This window comes from Cavia porcellus, unplaced genomic scaffold (assembly GCF_034190915.1).
Source record: "Cavia porcellus strain 051 isolate PalLab524CR breed Dunkin Hartley unplaced genomic scaffold, mCavPor4.1 scaffold_6, whole genome shotgun sequence".
Taxonomy (NCBI): Eukaryota; Metazoa; Chordata; class Mammalia; order Rodentia; family Caviidae; genus Cavia; species Cavia porcellus.
The window spans coordinates 93,594,105-93,608,910 of NW_026947489.1; the positions used below are offsets into that span (position 1 = coordinate 93,594,105).

At 47.9% G+C, this 14,806-nt stretch overlaps 2 protein-coding genes across 2 annotated transcripts; both read right to left on the minus strand.

Annotated features, from left to right (window-relative positions):
- LOC134476557 (keratin-associated protein 4-4-like) lies at nucleotides 1-984 on the minus strand. The gene has a single exon (XM_063251532.1). It carries the CDS (start codon nucleotides 940-942, stop codon nucleotides 292-294), a length of 651 nt encoding a protein of 216 aa, XP_063107602.1. The 5' UTR covers nucleotides 943-984; the 3' UTR covers nucleotides 1-291.
- An 11,801-nt stretch (nucleotides 985-12,785) lies between these two features.
- LOC134476558 (keratin-associated protein 4-11-like) lies at nucleotides 12,786-14,011 on the minus strand. Its single transcript, XM_063251533.1, has one exon. The coding sequence runs from the start codon at nucleotides 13,680-13,682 to the stop codon at nucleotides 13,077-13,079; it is 606 nt and encodes a 201-aa protein (XP_063107603.1). The 5' UTR covers nucleotides 13,683-14,011; the 3' UTR covers nucleotides 12,786-13,076.
- Between the last annotated feature and the right edge of the window lie 795 nt (nucleotides 14,012-14,806).

The window sequence follows — 14,806 nt, forward strand, 5'->3', positions numbered from 1 at the left end:
TTTATGCAGGTTGTTTGAAAACTTCAAGTTTATTTAAGAGGTTAGGATAGTTCCAGGTGAGAAAATGGGGGAGAAAACAGATATTTCCATAGGGATCCCAGAGTATTTGACAGAGTTTAAACAGGTATACATTTGTGAGCCCATAACGGGGTGGAGGGTCAACATGTGGAGGCCAAAAGCAATCCCAGGTGGAGCTGAGGTTTCATAATCCCCCCCTCATAACTCAGCTGCCCAGCGGTCTACACCAGGGCTGACTAGTGATGAAGCACCCTAGCAGGCAGGGCCATGCTCTCAGCAGCACGAGGCGCTAGAGCAGCTGGGTTGGCAGCAGCTAGAGATGCAGCACTGGGGCCTGCAGCAGCTGGACACACAGCAGCTAGGGCGGCAGCAGCTAGAGATGCAGCAGGTGGGCTGGCAGCACTGGGGCCTACAGCAGCTGGAGATGCAGCAGGAAGGTCTGCAACATGTGTTCCTGCAGCAGGTGGTCTCACAACAGGTGGGCTGGCAGCAGCTGGAGATGCAGCAACTGGGGCGGCAGCAGCAGGGCTGGCAGCACTGAGGCCTGCAGCAGCTGGAGATGCAGCAGATGGGCCTGCAGCAGCAGGGCTGGCAGCACTGGGGCCTGCAGCAGCTGGAGATGCAGCAGCTGGGCCTGCAGCACTGGGGCCTGCAGCAGCTGGAGATGCAGCAGCTGGGCCTGCAGCACTGGGGCCTGCAGCAGCTGGAGATGCAGCAGCTGGGCCTGCAGCAGCTGGGCTGGCAGCACACAGACTGGCAGCACTGGGGTCTGCAGCAGCTGGGCACACAGCAGCTAGGCTGGCAGCAGGTGGTCCTGCAGCAGGTGGTCTGGAAACACCTGGGCTGGCAGCAGGTGGGCTGGCAGCAGCTCTCCTGGCCACAGCCCTGCTCAGAGCAGAGGGAGCCACAACAGGAGTTGACCATGGTGTTGTCGGGCCTGAGGTTCTGGGTGGTTTGTGAGGTGGAGGTCTGTGAGGAGTGGAAGCCTCCCTGCCATGGGCCTCTTTTATACCCGGCTAAGTGCTTCCTGTCATTATTAGGGCCCTCTTCCCTTGTAGATGTTTGTGTTAAAAAGTAGGCAATTACCTAATTAGGTGAGTGTGTTTCCCTGTGGAAGTGTCCCTGGCAGACACAATGCATCATTCCCTTTCCTGATTGTTGGATGGATCAACATCATTCTTCCTTAATAACTTGTGGTTTTCTTTCTTGCTCCTTTTAGAGTTTTCTGGCACAGTTCAGGAGCAGAATATAAGAAATAGTAAAAGTAGCCTTTGTATTTAAAAGACATGGAGAGAAGCCCATAACCAGCAAGGGTTTGCCTTTCTACACTCCGCGATACAAGGGTGTGGGTTATATGTCACCTCTGATCGGATGTGATGCTTGGGGTAGGCATTGATGTCATGCAAGGAGCTGATTGGAATTTTCTTTGCATGCACAAAGAAAGGAAGGAGGAAGTTATCATCGGGGAAGAAGGAGGAAGTGGCCATCAGGGTCAGCATCCCCAATTTGGCCTTCCACCATGTTGAACTATCAGCATAATGTCCTGAATTTATTCTAGGGCAAATTTATTCTAGGGCAAAACTAATTTATTTCCATCTTTTTATTGTTAGGAAAAGGGTGAAGACTCTCTTTTATTTCTTCCTCCTGAACAGGGCTGTCATGTTGGGTCTGGGGGTCGAGAGAATGACACTTGATGCCCACATAAAAGCTGGTACCAGGTGTTTCAGCTGGGATAACATTCACATCCTAGATTGGAGAAATGAAGAGACAAGGTGCATGAGGTGTATGAGGAGGCTGGCCACCTTCTAGTTAAAGGACCAAAGGGAGGTATCAGGAAAGGTGCCCTGGATCCAAATATGTGGTTCCATCAGGGCCTTAGAGAGGAAGAGCCTGAAACACAGCATGGAGTTGGGAGGGCTGGAGGTGATTGTTCCCCATCTGAAAGGGTAAAGGTAAAAGTGTAGGTAGGGCCTGTCTGTGGTCCAGGGCTCTAGCTGGAGAGACTGGAAGCAGTAGAAAGGTAAGGCCTGACAGGTGGATCATGTCTGGGAGATTGTAGAGCAGGGGCGGGGAGGGCCGTGGCTGTGTCACTGTAAGTTGGAGGAGATCCTAGACCCAGTAGGGTCTCATGCAAGGGATTAGGAACCAAATAGGATAACAAAAAATGACCTCAACTGAAAGTTGTGGCTGTGGGGCCTTGGTAAGAAGAGATGGGTGGGAAATAGGAGATGTGATGACACTCAGGATGTTTAAAGTCAGGGCAGGTAGGGCTAGGAGGGCACTGCTGAGCTTGAGTGATTTGGAATCAGGATGGCAGCCCAGCAACCTTGATCACCATTGAAGTCCTTAGCAAGACCAGGTAGGGGCCACACCACCTTGGCTGCAGTCCTGTTGAGGGATCTGAGAAATAAAGCCTGAGCCATTACCTGAGGGATACACTCTGAGGTTGCCCAAACCTTGGGATGATTTCCTGTAACAGGACTTTAGTAACTACATCACAGTCTCCCTGGTGGTGGGAATGCTTCTATCCATCCTGATAAAGCACAGACAGAGGGAAGAAGATACTTGAATGTTATGTGACGGGGCATGAGTGTAAAATCTACCTGCCAGTCCTGACCAGGTGTCCATGAAATTGATTAGTAGGAAAGGAAGCGGGTGGTTTGAGTCTCTGAGGTGTGGTTCTAGGTGTGAGTAGAGACCTGGGGTGAGTAGAGACCTTGTTGAGACCTGGGGTGTCTGTTTCAGTCTACATAAACACCAGGAATCCTGATAATCAGGGTGTAGGGGGGATGGTAAAAAAAAGGCATCTTTTAGGTCTAGGACTATGAAGTGAGTGGTAGAGGGAGGGATAGGAGAAAGCATATTACAAGGGTTTGGAATCACTTGGGCGAATTGGGGTAACAGCCTCACTGAGGACCCTAAGGTCTTGTATTAGATGGTAGGACCCATCAGGCTCGAGTACTGGGAGAATGGGAGTACTGTAAGGTGAATGGGTAGGCTTAAGAAAACCATTGTTGTAAAGGTACTTAATTATAGGTTTAAGTCCCTTTAAATGTTTGAGACCTACAAGATACTGGGGAATGCAAGGAAAAATTGAGGGATCCCTGAGACGAATTAATACAGGCATGGCATGGTTATTTTTGATGGGGTTCGTGGTGTTCTAAATTATGGGATACACCAGAGAGGGGGAGAGGGGAAGGGATGGATTTGCATTGCACTGTGAGGGTAGCTGGAGGAGGAGAGCTGTGGGCTGGGAGAAGGTAAAGGAGAAGTTAAGCTTTTGGAGAAGCTCCTACCTAAAGGGGGTCAGGGACATGTTGGAATTGCTAGAAAGCTATGGGTAAAGGAGAGAGATTGGAATCTGCATGGAATGGGCCCTGTCCTCAGGAGCTGTGTAATTGGCCATCAACACCAATTACAGAGACTGAGGACTTAGTACAAGGGCCTGAAATCTCAGGAAGAATACATGAACTCTATGTTCACAAGTACAGAGAGTGTTTTACCTGAGACCCCCAGTTTTACCTGAGGCTTCCTTAATGGGGGCTGCGGGCATTAATCTTCAGCACCCAGTCCAAGTAGATCAGCCAGTGATGAATCCAGTGGTGAAAAAAATCTCCTGTGAGGCCAAGAAGTTAGAGGCTGGCTTATCTGCTCTCTAGAGCGAGGAGAGTTGCTCTTCCAATGGACCTTCTGATTGCAGAGAGGGCACTCTCTTGCCCACCGTCCTTTCTTGACACACTTGAAGCACGGTCCAGGAGAGGCTCAGGAAGCCCTGCCTTCTTTTGGTTTTCCTGTTTCAGAGCTCCAACAGCCACTGCTAAAGTTTGTTATTTTTTCTTTTGATTTTTATCTCTATTGATGAAAACCATATTAAGAAGGACTCCCTCTGGGGTGTGAGGGCTGAATTTAACCTTTTGTCTTGGGATCTGGCCCACAGTGGAAGGTATCTCTCTCCTCCATGGTCACAAAACCTCAGGTACTCTGTGATGGCTCTTTTTAGGCCCTAGCCCTGTCTGAGGGCCTATAATACTTTTGACTGACTAAGCTCCCTGTAGCATTTTTCCTGTTAAGAAGTAACCCAGTCTGCCATGAGGGTAATGGGCAGAGACCAATCTGACTTCTTCGGGCTGTAAAGGGTTGAAGTTGTCGAAATTCAGTCAGGGATACTCTGCAGAGATTTTAACTAGTAGCCTCAGCCGGAATTTTCATGTTGTGTGGGTGAACAGCTTTAAGTCTAGAGGAGACAAAGGTAAAGAATCAATGAAATATGCATGGGCCAAATAACAGAATCACAGGATAATTATGAGTATAGCCCTGCTAATGGCTTCCCATAAGGGTAAGGGAAAAGTCCAGGGAATTTTAGAAACTGACATGTCATTCATTTGTCATACACATATTTAGTTTTTACAATTCTATAATACCTCCTGTGTTGTTAGCATGTCTACTGCCATCTGATTTTGGAGGATAGCCTGTTTTATTAATTTTACCTTTTTTTATTTAGGAGAGAGCTCAGCTGCAGTGTCATTTAAGGCCAGTTGAATATAGCTAATTATGGCCCCAATATGCATCATATAACGATTTTCTGGAAAAGATCTGGTGGGTCCCAGTAAAAAGAATCTAAAAGGAATTTAGTATATTTGTTATTGTTTTTGTCAACATGATGCCTTGGAGTTTGGCATCTTTTAGGCAAGAACAAACTTTAATCAAAGCATGTATAATCAAAGCATAACCAGCAGGGCTGACAATTAAGTTTAGAAACTGCTTTTAGGTTATAGAAATTGTAACTCATTGGCTCTCAGGTCCTTTTGTGAGGGACATTACATAAATTTTTGCTTGAAAATTATTATTTGACTGATGACCTCATGTTGATTTGACTTTAATTTCTTGGCTGGAGCACAAGAAAAAGGCAGATTCTAGATCTAAAAGAAAATATGTGTCATCATACACAATCCCAATTTCACATTTGAAGGTGTCCTATGTAGGTGACTTAGTCATATGAACTTTAGTTGGGGTGTCTCCTATAAGGCTATCGAGACTATAGGGCCTCTGATTAATGAACAAGAACTGGTTGAAGTTACCAGGTGGCCACTTTCTTATTCATCAGTAGAAGTCCCGTCCAGTGTCTCCTCACCCCCAAGGGATTTTGTTTAACCAGTTTTAACAACATTTTGACCAGCTGGCAACTGAAGTGGAAGCATGCTTTTAAATCTATAAGCCAAATAAACCTGGAGGAAAATGCAAAAGAAAAAGGAAAAATGATTGTTGAGCTCAAATAAAAAGGAACAGCTGTTTTGAGAGCAAACACATGGACAAACATGGGCAGACAATCTGTACAGTATAAACAGACTGGACAAACACACAACAGATACACAAACTGACAAACATCTTACAAAATCAGAGTGCACTCAAATATAGTTGGCCCACTTGAACTATAGTAAATAGACCAGTGTGGACCTTTTTGTATGTTAATTAATAGAGATCCCTTGAAATAAGAAGAGCAGAAAAGGAACCTATGTTGTGGTTACTCTGAGGTCGGTTGGCAAAGGGAAAAAGGAAGATGAATACGAACTAGTCCCTCAGGACCAGCCTATTCCTGCAGTGGGACTAGGGACTGAGGCCAAGAGGGTTCTGGAGCTGGAAGTATAGATGGCCACCGAGCTTCCAACCACCCAGCAGGCATCTGTGGGCACTTACTGGGTGATCAACCACAAAATGGCCACTCACAACCATGTGAAAGGGAAGCATAAATGGTGACTGGTTACCATGAGACCCACAGCAAGATGGTTGCTGCCAGTTACATGGTGAGGGAGCACAAGATGGCCACTGCTCATCATGCGACCTGCAACAAGATGGATGCTGAAGACCATGTGATATGGGATCACAAAACGGTGGTCAAATACCACGTGCTAGGTGGCTGAAATGTGCGAGGCCTCGTGAGGTCTGTGAAGAAAATGGAGATGCTAGAGTAGGGGACAAAGAAGAAAGCCATCTAATGGAATAGATGGCTCACGTGGAGAAAGAAATCTGAGCCCAGGGAGACACTTGGGAAGGATTAGAGGCCACTTGGGGTGAGGAAGCGGGAGAGGACAGCACAGGGGGCACAGAAACCTCTGGCTGAGAAAGCTGTGGGATTTGGTCTGGGAGATACAGGAGAGGAGCCGTAGGACAGGAGCCACCTCATCTGAGGGGTCTGCGGGGACAGAGCAAGCCAGGAGTGCTTGGGCCACCACACAGGACAAAGCGAGAGAAGGACACGTCCTCAAGGGAAAAAAGGCCTGACAATGAGGGGTTTCTGCCAAATGCTGCCATTGTGACAAAAGTATAAACAAAAGACCAGCTTTTTGTTTTTTATAGCCTTATTGAGGCCAAGGACACCAAGTTTATGAACCAGGCACCCCAGAGGTGTGTTTCTTGGGGCACAGGAAATATTATTCCCCATAACTGAATTAAATGTGAGCCAAAAGAACAACTTTACCTTGGGATGTAAGAGCTTTAGCTCCTCCAAGGAATGTGGCTGCTGTACTGGTCACACCTATCAATAGAGGTCATCACCTTTTTGAAAGTGTGACAGGGAAGGTCCCAACAACTGATATCATCAGGTGTCACCAGAATGTGGGGCAGGGTCCCAAGAACAGATCTGCCTCAGGCTTCCTGCTCTAGGAATGTGAAAACTGCTGTCTATGTCCACGGATGGCAGCAGATAGCTTTTCTGACACAAGCTGTGGATTTTAGGAACAGAAAGAGAAAACCCAGGAAGGCAGCTCCCCTGTGATGAGTGAAAAGAGTCAGTGATGCATTCGGATTAGTGGTGGCAAATAAATGGGTCCCAGAAGAGGGAAAAGTGGTTTGCAGGCAGGGGAGCTCGAGCTGGGAGTGACGCCCAGGAACTAGCACTCTGCTATCCGAGTCACAGCACTAAATGTTAGAATATATATATATATATATATATATATATATATATATATATTATAAGAAAATGTACAGGTGCCTTTTTATTTAAGGGACACAGAGAAGAGCCCACACCAGCAAGGCTTTGGCTTTCTCCTCTGACTGGATAGGGGGGTGTGGGTTATGTGTGACCTCTGACCGGATGTGGTGCTTGGGGCAGGTATTGATGATGCTCGAGGAGCAGATTGGAATTTTCTCCACGTGCACAGGGAAAGGAAGGAGGAAGTTGTAATCGGGGAAGAAGGAGGAAGTGGGCATCAGAGTAAGCATGCCCCATTTGGCCTTCCACCATGTTGAACTATCAGCATAATATATTGTAATTTATTCTAGGGCAAAACTCTTTCAGCTTCTGCTTCTCCAAAGACAGCTGTCACCTGGACTGTGCTCTTGGTACTGTCTTATTCTTTAGTCTCGGTTTGCATAAGACTTGGTTCGTCCCACGGGCACTATTGATTCTCATACACCCATGATAATTTCTCAGGACAGAGAAGATTGAAATTTAATGTTAGTCTAATGACTATTTTATGATTGGTCATGTTGACAAAGCAGGTGTTTACGTGTGAAACACAGACTCTGGCCACAAGAGGAAGCCGCTAGAATGTGTCTGCTCGCCACTGTGGACTATGAGTTCTCCTCTCCGGACGGGATTTGCAGAAGTTTTATATATTCCTAGGCTCCAAAGAGGGTCTGTACTTTCATTGGGAACCGCGTTGTTGATCAGATTTCACTGATTTCAGTTTGCACACACACATACATAAAGAAAAAGAAAATCAGGGAGAAAAATGAACAAGTATACATAACAAACAAGAAGAGCAAATGCATCAATTCAGCCTGGCTTGGTGGCACACACCTGTAATCCCAGCACTCAGGAGGCTGAGGCAGGAGAATCGTTATGAGCTCAAGACCAGCTGGGGCTACAAAGCTCAAGGCCAGCCAGAACTGCATAGTGAGACCCTGTCTCAAAAAGACGGGGAAATTATGCATCAATACCCACTTTTTCATGTAGGAGGTGAAATCAGAAGATCAAAAATGGCCTCCAGCAACAGAGTGGAGGTGGTCACTGCCTGGCCATCCTGGGTCCCCTCTGAGTCTAGCAAGAATCAGGGTCTCTATAGTGACACCCTTAATTGCCTTCAATACATGTATTTATTTTACATTTTTAAAGAGTAGAATATATTTCTTGAGAGAGAAACTTCTGTCTGAGAGAGAGACAGAAAGGGTCCCGAGTTGGTTACCAAAGATTTTGTTTTTTCTAGGGATTATATAGAGCAAAATCTCAAGACAGGGCAGGTGTGTGGTAGGGAAAACTTGAGAACTCACAGGGCAAGTATGAGGTGGGACAGAACTACAGTCAACCAATAAAATCACAAGTCTAATTACTCAGGTGTAATTGATTAAATCAGGATCCAATGGGGAGGCGAGTCCCATAGCAAGCAGGCATGTACACAGAGCAGGGTTGTTATTGGCTGGGGGTTGGGTTAGTGGCTCCCTCTGGCTTCCTCAAGGTGATGGAGACCTATTTAGAGTCTCAGTCCCTGAAGTATATACTTGGGGTGTGGTTGCATTTGTTTGATCTTTTATGCTGAGCTCTGTCCCATGGCCAGAGGGTCTGTCTCCTCCAGAGTTACAAGGCATGTGGTCTGCTGTACTGGCTCCTTCCAGGATGCAGCCCTGTCTCCCTGCCTAGAATGCTTCTACTCAGCTGTCTGGAACATTCCCTCTTCTGTAGAAGTGCTCTAAGCTGCCATGAGGGAGAAGTGGACGTCCATAAACTGCTTGGTTTCTGCTGGAGCAGAAATTACCCTTTTTCTACATTTCTGTCTAGTACAAGGTCTCCTTTTCCATCTTGCAGGGTCTCAGTCCACGACCTCCCAGGGGAAGCAGAAGTCATTAAAGCCTTGAGCAACAGGCTTGTTTCCATGATTCTGACCACCAGCTGAACTGGTGGAAACCACATGGAAATTCCTCTTGAGATCACCAGGACCCTAACCACTGAATTTGGTGCGGTTCCCTACCAGTTCAGTTTTTGACCACAATCGGAAAAGGAATGAGGTTTGCAAACGGAGGCGTCACTGTGTTTGGTCACTGTGGGGAGCTGGTGTGTGTGAGGGACATTCTAAATTATTCTTTCCTTCCTCTTTACCCCCTTTAAAGAGTTTTCCAGAGTCAGATTTATTTATTTGTTTAAAAGTTCCTATCCAGTTAATTATTATGAACACAATAATAACCAGGGTAATAGACCAGCACAGCATGGAAAGCACAATGGTCCATGCTGTGTTAAGATCACGTTCTCTATTTTCCCCTATTGTCTCTCATTTTTTTTTGCACTTTATGTGTGAAAATGTTGGATTCCTCCCCTAAGAGAAACCTTGCAACATTTAACTTTTGCGTCTATTTTTGTTCACTTCATGTCATGACAGATGACTGGCATTCACCCTTCTTTATGGCAGAGTAGTACTCCATTGAACATATGTACCACCTTTTCTTTATCCATTTGTGTACTGATGGACACATAGGCTGTTTCCAAGGCTCAGTGTTTATGAACTGTGATGCTATAAATGTGGATATTTGTGCACCACTGTAATGCTATGGTTATAACTCTTTCAGGAAGACACCTAGAGGGGGTCAAATGGAATTCCTCTTCTTAGTTGTCTGAAGAATCTCCATAATGGTTTGACAATTTACACTCCCTCCAAAACATGATCAAGGGAGTTCCATGCTCACCACAGATTCTCCAGCACTTGTTATTGGTTGATTTCTTGATGATGGTCATTCTTTCTGGAACGAAACAGAACCACAGTGCAGTTTTGTCTGTATGCATATATGCACATATGGAGTTATTTATTTCTTTGTTTGTTTTTTGAGAAAGGACTCTACATAGCCCAGGCTACCCTTGAACTCAAGATAATTTTCCTGCCTCAGCCTTCCTGAGGATTGGGATTACAGAGAGGGGCCATTACACCTCTCAATGTTGTTTAATTTACTTTTCTCAAATGGCCAATGATATTGAACATTTTTTGTAGAGAATTTACTGATCCTTCACACTTCGTTTGCCCATTTTTAATTGGGTCTTTAAAGTTGGGTTGGGTCTAATGGTTTTTTAGTTCTTTATATATTCTTTTGTCGGAGGAGTAGCTGCAAAAATGTTTTCCCATTCTGGAGGCTGCCTCTTCACTCTGTTTCTAGTTTCCTGTGCTGTGCAGAAAGTTTTTAGGTTTTTGTTCATTCTTCATGTTATTTCTTGTGCAACCAGGGTTCCATTCAGAAAATCATTCCCGACACCTGTGTCTTCAGGACTTTTACCTTTTTGTATTCCAAGAGCGTAAATGTTCCTCTTTAATATTAGATCTCTGATGGATTTTGGTTGCAGTTGAGTGCGCAGTGAGACCTGTGGGCCCAGACCAGGTTGTGGCGCTGGAGAGCCAGTTTGCCCAGCATCACTTCCCAGCCGGGTTTCCTCCAGGAAAGTATTTGGCCCCCGTGTCAGAGATGAGGAAGCTGAACAGGCCTGCAGGTATTCCAGCCTCCTCAATTCTATTCCACCGATCCAGGAACCTGGCGTTTCTGGCCAGGACTGTGCTGGGTTTGGTTTTTAATCACTGGAGCTTTGTAGTATAACTTGGAGTCTGGGATCGTGCGCTTCCTGCCTTGGCCTTGTTGCTCAGAATCACTTTCCCTACTCTATGTCTCTTCAGGTTCCATGGGATTTCTCCAGTTCCTTGGGAAGCTGCTTTGCTGTTTCCACTGGGGTGTGGTTCCATTGTGTGGGTGTGTGGACAGGTATGTGGGTCCATTGTGGAAATAGCTGCCGGGACCTCTTATACTCCATCCCCAAGGTGGCAGCTTGGGGATGACACCTGCAAGGAAGAAGCTCAGTTCATCAGGACTCCACAACACCTGAAGCCAGTGACCATGACATGGGACTGTGTCCCTGGGTTCAGATCCATGGATACAGAAAGCTCAGGTGCCACAAGAAGAGCCATCTGTGTCACACACACTCCCTGTGACCCTTCTAGGGAGGCCTGTGATACCTCCTCACAGCCTTATTTAGTCTCTGTGGACATAGGGATCCTGGGTCCAGAGACAAGGAGACGCCAAGAACCACGTGGAAGGAAGCCTTGGTCTGCACGGTATTACTGTGTGTGGCACATGGAGACTCCTCAATTCTACTCCACCTATCCAGGAGCCTGGCATTTCTGGCCAGGACTGTGCTGGAGTCGGTTTTTCATTGCTGTAACGATTAAAGGACCTGGTTCTACTGACCCCTGAATTAAACTGAGGAAGAAGAGGTTTGGGACACCCTGGACAAGGGGGAAAGTGCATGGAGCACTCAGGGGACCCCAGGGTTGGTGTTCCCTGGCATTTCCAGTCTTATTTTAACTGGGGATTGGTGAGGACAACAGCTCCAATCCAACAAGGACATGGTGTGGAGAGGCTCAGAACTGTCCAGATAACACCTGGAAGACCACCAGAAAAGTCGCCAAATCACCACAGGGCCACACCAAGGCACCCTGGACAACTTTCTCTAGTAATTAGAACTAACCAGCTGGAGGGAGATCAATGGGAGAAACAGGAGGACAGGATACTTCCGGATTCCTTTTTCATACTGGGTCACTGTCCAGAAGCTGCAGGGCTGCTCAACCTAGATGGGGCACGGTACAGCTGCTCTCCTCTCCTGGTGACTGTCCTCGGCTATTGGCACTGCTTCCCATGGAGCTGCCGCTCTGACCACATCCTCTTCTCCTGCCCAGGGTGGCCTGTAGCCAGCAGTAACAAACAGAGCTCGCACCTCAGCCCCCGCGCCCCTGGGACAGGCAGGTCTGAGACCCCATGCTCTGGGACTCCTGGGCATTCCATGAGGTAGAAGGTACGGAGCATGCACGGTGTCTCTGCTTCTCTTCCTGCTGTGAGTCCTAGATTTCTCCTGGACACATTTCTTTATGAATCTTTCCTGCAAGGGTCCATTTTAATGTTTTCTTCGTACTTCATCCAGGCACACAGATCTTAGCAAAGCACACCTGACACACAGCCTCCTGCACACACATACAGGGGCAGTGTCCCCTGAATGCAGCCTGCCGTAGGTTAAGAGTGGCCAAAAGTGTTGTTCACCGCTCATCAGATCCAGGTGTGTCATGCAAAGAGCATTAGACATAAGCAGTCTAAAAATGACCCTGACAAAGTCAGAAACTTGGAAAGAAGCAGGAGATTCACTCTTACCTTGAACAGTGAACCCAAGAACAAAGCTCAACCTGAGAACTAGGGACACTGCATGATAGCGTGTGGAGAACCACTGAGATGTGGAATACAGGTATCTCAGGAAAAGCACCTTCGGCCACAGCCCCACACCCTGATTGTGGAGAGAAATTTATTTACTCGGAAAAGGAAGTGCTGTGGGGATCCTGGGAGAGGATGGAGGGCAGCCAAGGCGCTCAGGTAAAGTAACAGAGTGTCACATCCTGGGAGGCAGCAGCAGGGCCCATCACACCAAGGACCTCTACCAGACTGCAGTGCCACATTCTGTCCTTCCATGGCCCTACCCCTGCCCCTACCGCCACCCTTCACCCCTTCTCCAGGGGAGGCCAGCGAGAGCCCTTATTCCCACTTCCCTGACCCAGAGTGAGCTCTGCTCCCAGAGTTTTGCTCTCCTGCCCAGAGCCTGCTCCTCCCCCAGGGCACATTCTCAGCAAGGAGCCTGCAGGTGCTGAAAACCTCCTTCCTGTCTGAGGATGAGGAGTATGGAGGGCTGCAGGGGCTCTGCTGAGAATGATGGATGCCTAAGGACAATGATTCAAGAAGGAAAAACAAGCAGGCAGGATGCCTTTATGCAGGTTGTCTGAAAACTTCAAGTTTATTTAAGAGGTTAGGATAGTTCCAGGTGAGAAAATGGGGGAGAAAACAGATATTTCCATAGGGATCCAAGAGTATTTGACAGAGTTTAAACAGGTATACATTTGTGATCCCATAACGGGGTGGAGGGTCAACATGTGGAGGCCAAAAGCAATCCCAGGTGGAGCTGAGGTTTCATAATCCCCCCCTCATAACTCAGCTGCCCAGCGGTCTACACCAGGGCTGACTAGTGATGAAGCCCCCTAGCAGGCAGGGCCATGCTCTCAGCAGCACGAGGCACTAGAGCAGCTGGGTTGGCAGCAGCTAGAGATGCAGCACTGGGGCCTGCAGCAGCTGGACACACAGCAGCTAGGGCGGCAGCAGCTAGAGATGCAGCAGGTGGGCTGGCAGCACTGGGGCCTACAGCAGCTGGAGATGCAGCAGGAAGGTCTGCAACATGTGTTCCTGCAGCAGGTGGTCTCACAGCAGGTGGGCTGGCAGCAGCTGGAGATGCAGCAACTGGGGCGACAGCAGCAGGGCTGGCAGCACTGAGGCCTGCAGCAGCTGGAGATGCAGCAGGTGGGTCTGCAGCACTGGGGCCTGCAGCAGCTGGAGATGCAGCAGCTGGGCCTGCAGCACTGGGGCCTGCAGCAGGTGGAGATGCAGCAGCTGGGCCTGCAGCAGCTGGAGATGCAGCAGCTGGGCCTGCAGCAGCTGGGCTGGCAGCACACAGACTGGCAGCACTGGGGTCTGCAGCAGCTGGACACACAGCAGCTAGGCCGGCAGCAGGTGGTCCTGCAGCAGGTGGTCTGGCAGCAGCTGGGCTGGCAGCAGCTCTCCTGGCCACAGCCCTGCTCAGAGCAGACGGAGCCACAACAGGAGTTGACCATGGTGTCGGGGCTGAGGTTCTGGGTGAGTTTGCGAGGTGGAGGTCTGTGAGATGTGGAGGCCTCCCTGCCCTGGGCCCCTTTTATACCCTGCTAAATGGTCACCATCTTTACTGGCAACATTCTTTCCTTGTTATTGTTTTTATTTTTCAAATAAACAAGCAATTATCAAATTAGGTGAGTTTATTTTGCTGGTAACATTTTCAAGGTGCATGGTAAGTAGTACTTCCCTCTCCTGGTGTGCCAGGATTCATCTGTCACCTCTTTGTGAATCATCCCTGCTGCCCTCACTTTATTTTCTTCAAAGAGATATGTCACATGACCTTCTGCCTCTTGGAACTACAGGCTTCTGGCTCACCTTGTATACACATCTTGTCTGCCCTGGAGTGACAACGATTCCCATAGGCTCATGGTTCTTCCTGGTAATCCAGGAGGATAAATCTGCATTTTATTCCAGCACACATTTGCTATGGGTCAGGGAGACAAAGAAGGGTTAGGACATTCTCCTGCCCTCCACAGTGAGCAGGGCCCACTTTGTAGGATATTTCTTGGGAAACAAGGAACTATTTTCTGTGTTGTGGCAACACCTCAAGTTATGGATTTCTCTGTCTCTGTCTATGACTCTCTTTCGGTTTTGTTTTTTGAGACAGAGTCTCACAGTGTTGTTCAGGCTGGCCTTGAACTCACTATGGAGCCCAGGCCAGCCTTGAACTCATGGCGATCTTCCTGCCCTCAGCCTCCCGAATGCTGGGATTACAGGTCTACACTTACACACCTGGCAAAGCTATGAAATTTTGATGTTTCTTTTTCTCCAGAAACCTCTAAAATTTATTTTCTTGCTTCCCGGTGGCAAGTGAGGTTTGGATGGGCTTCCCTGTGGGTTTCAGTTCCCTCGACTCCTACATCAGAGGTGATTTTTCTTATCTGACTACGGGCTTTCTGGCTGTAACTGATTATTCTGAGCCATATTCTCCATTTGCAGGGTTTTCTCGCCAACCCTCTTCAGATGACCAGATGCTTTCACCTGCTTCTCCAGCTCATCCTCCACTGTGCCCTGCCGCATTCTCTGTTGGGCTGCCTGGCCACTTGGATCCCCTACCCTCTCCTGCTTCCACATTTGATTTGTT

Bases quoted from the DNA above. Each gene is read 5' to 3' on its own strand.
- LOC134476557 (XM_063251532.1), bottom strand. From the start codon at position 942: ATGGTCAACTCCTGTTGTGGCTCCCTCTGCTCTGAGCAGGGCTGTGGC.
- LOC134476558 (XM_063251533.1), bottom strand. From the start codon at position 13,682: ATGGTCAACTCCTGTTGTGGCTCCGTCTGCTCTGAGCAGGGCTGTGGC.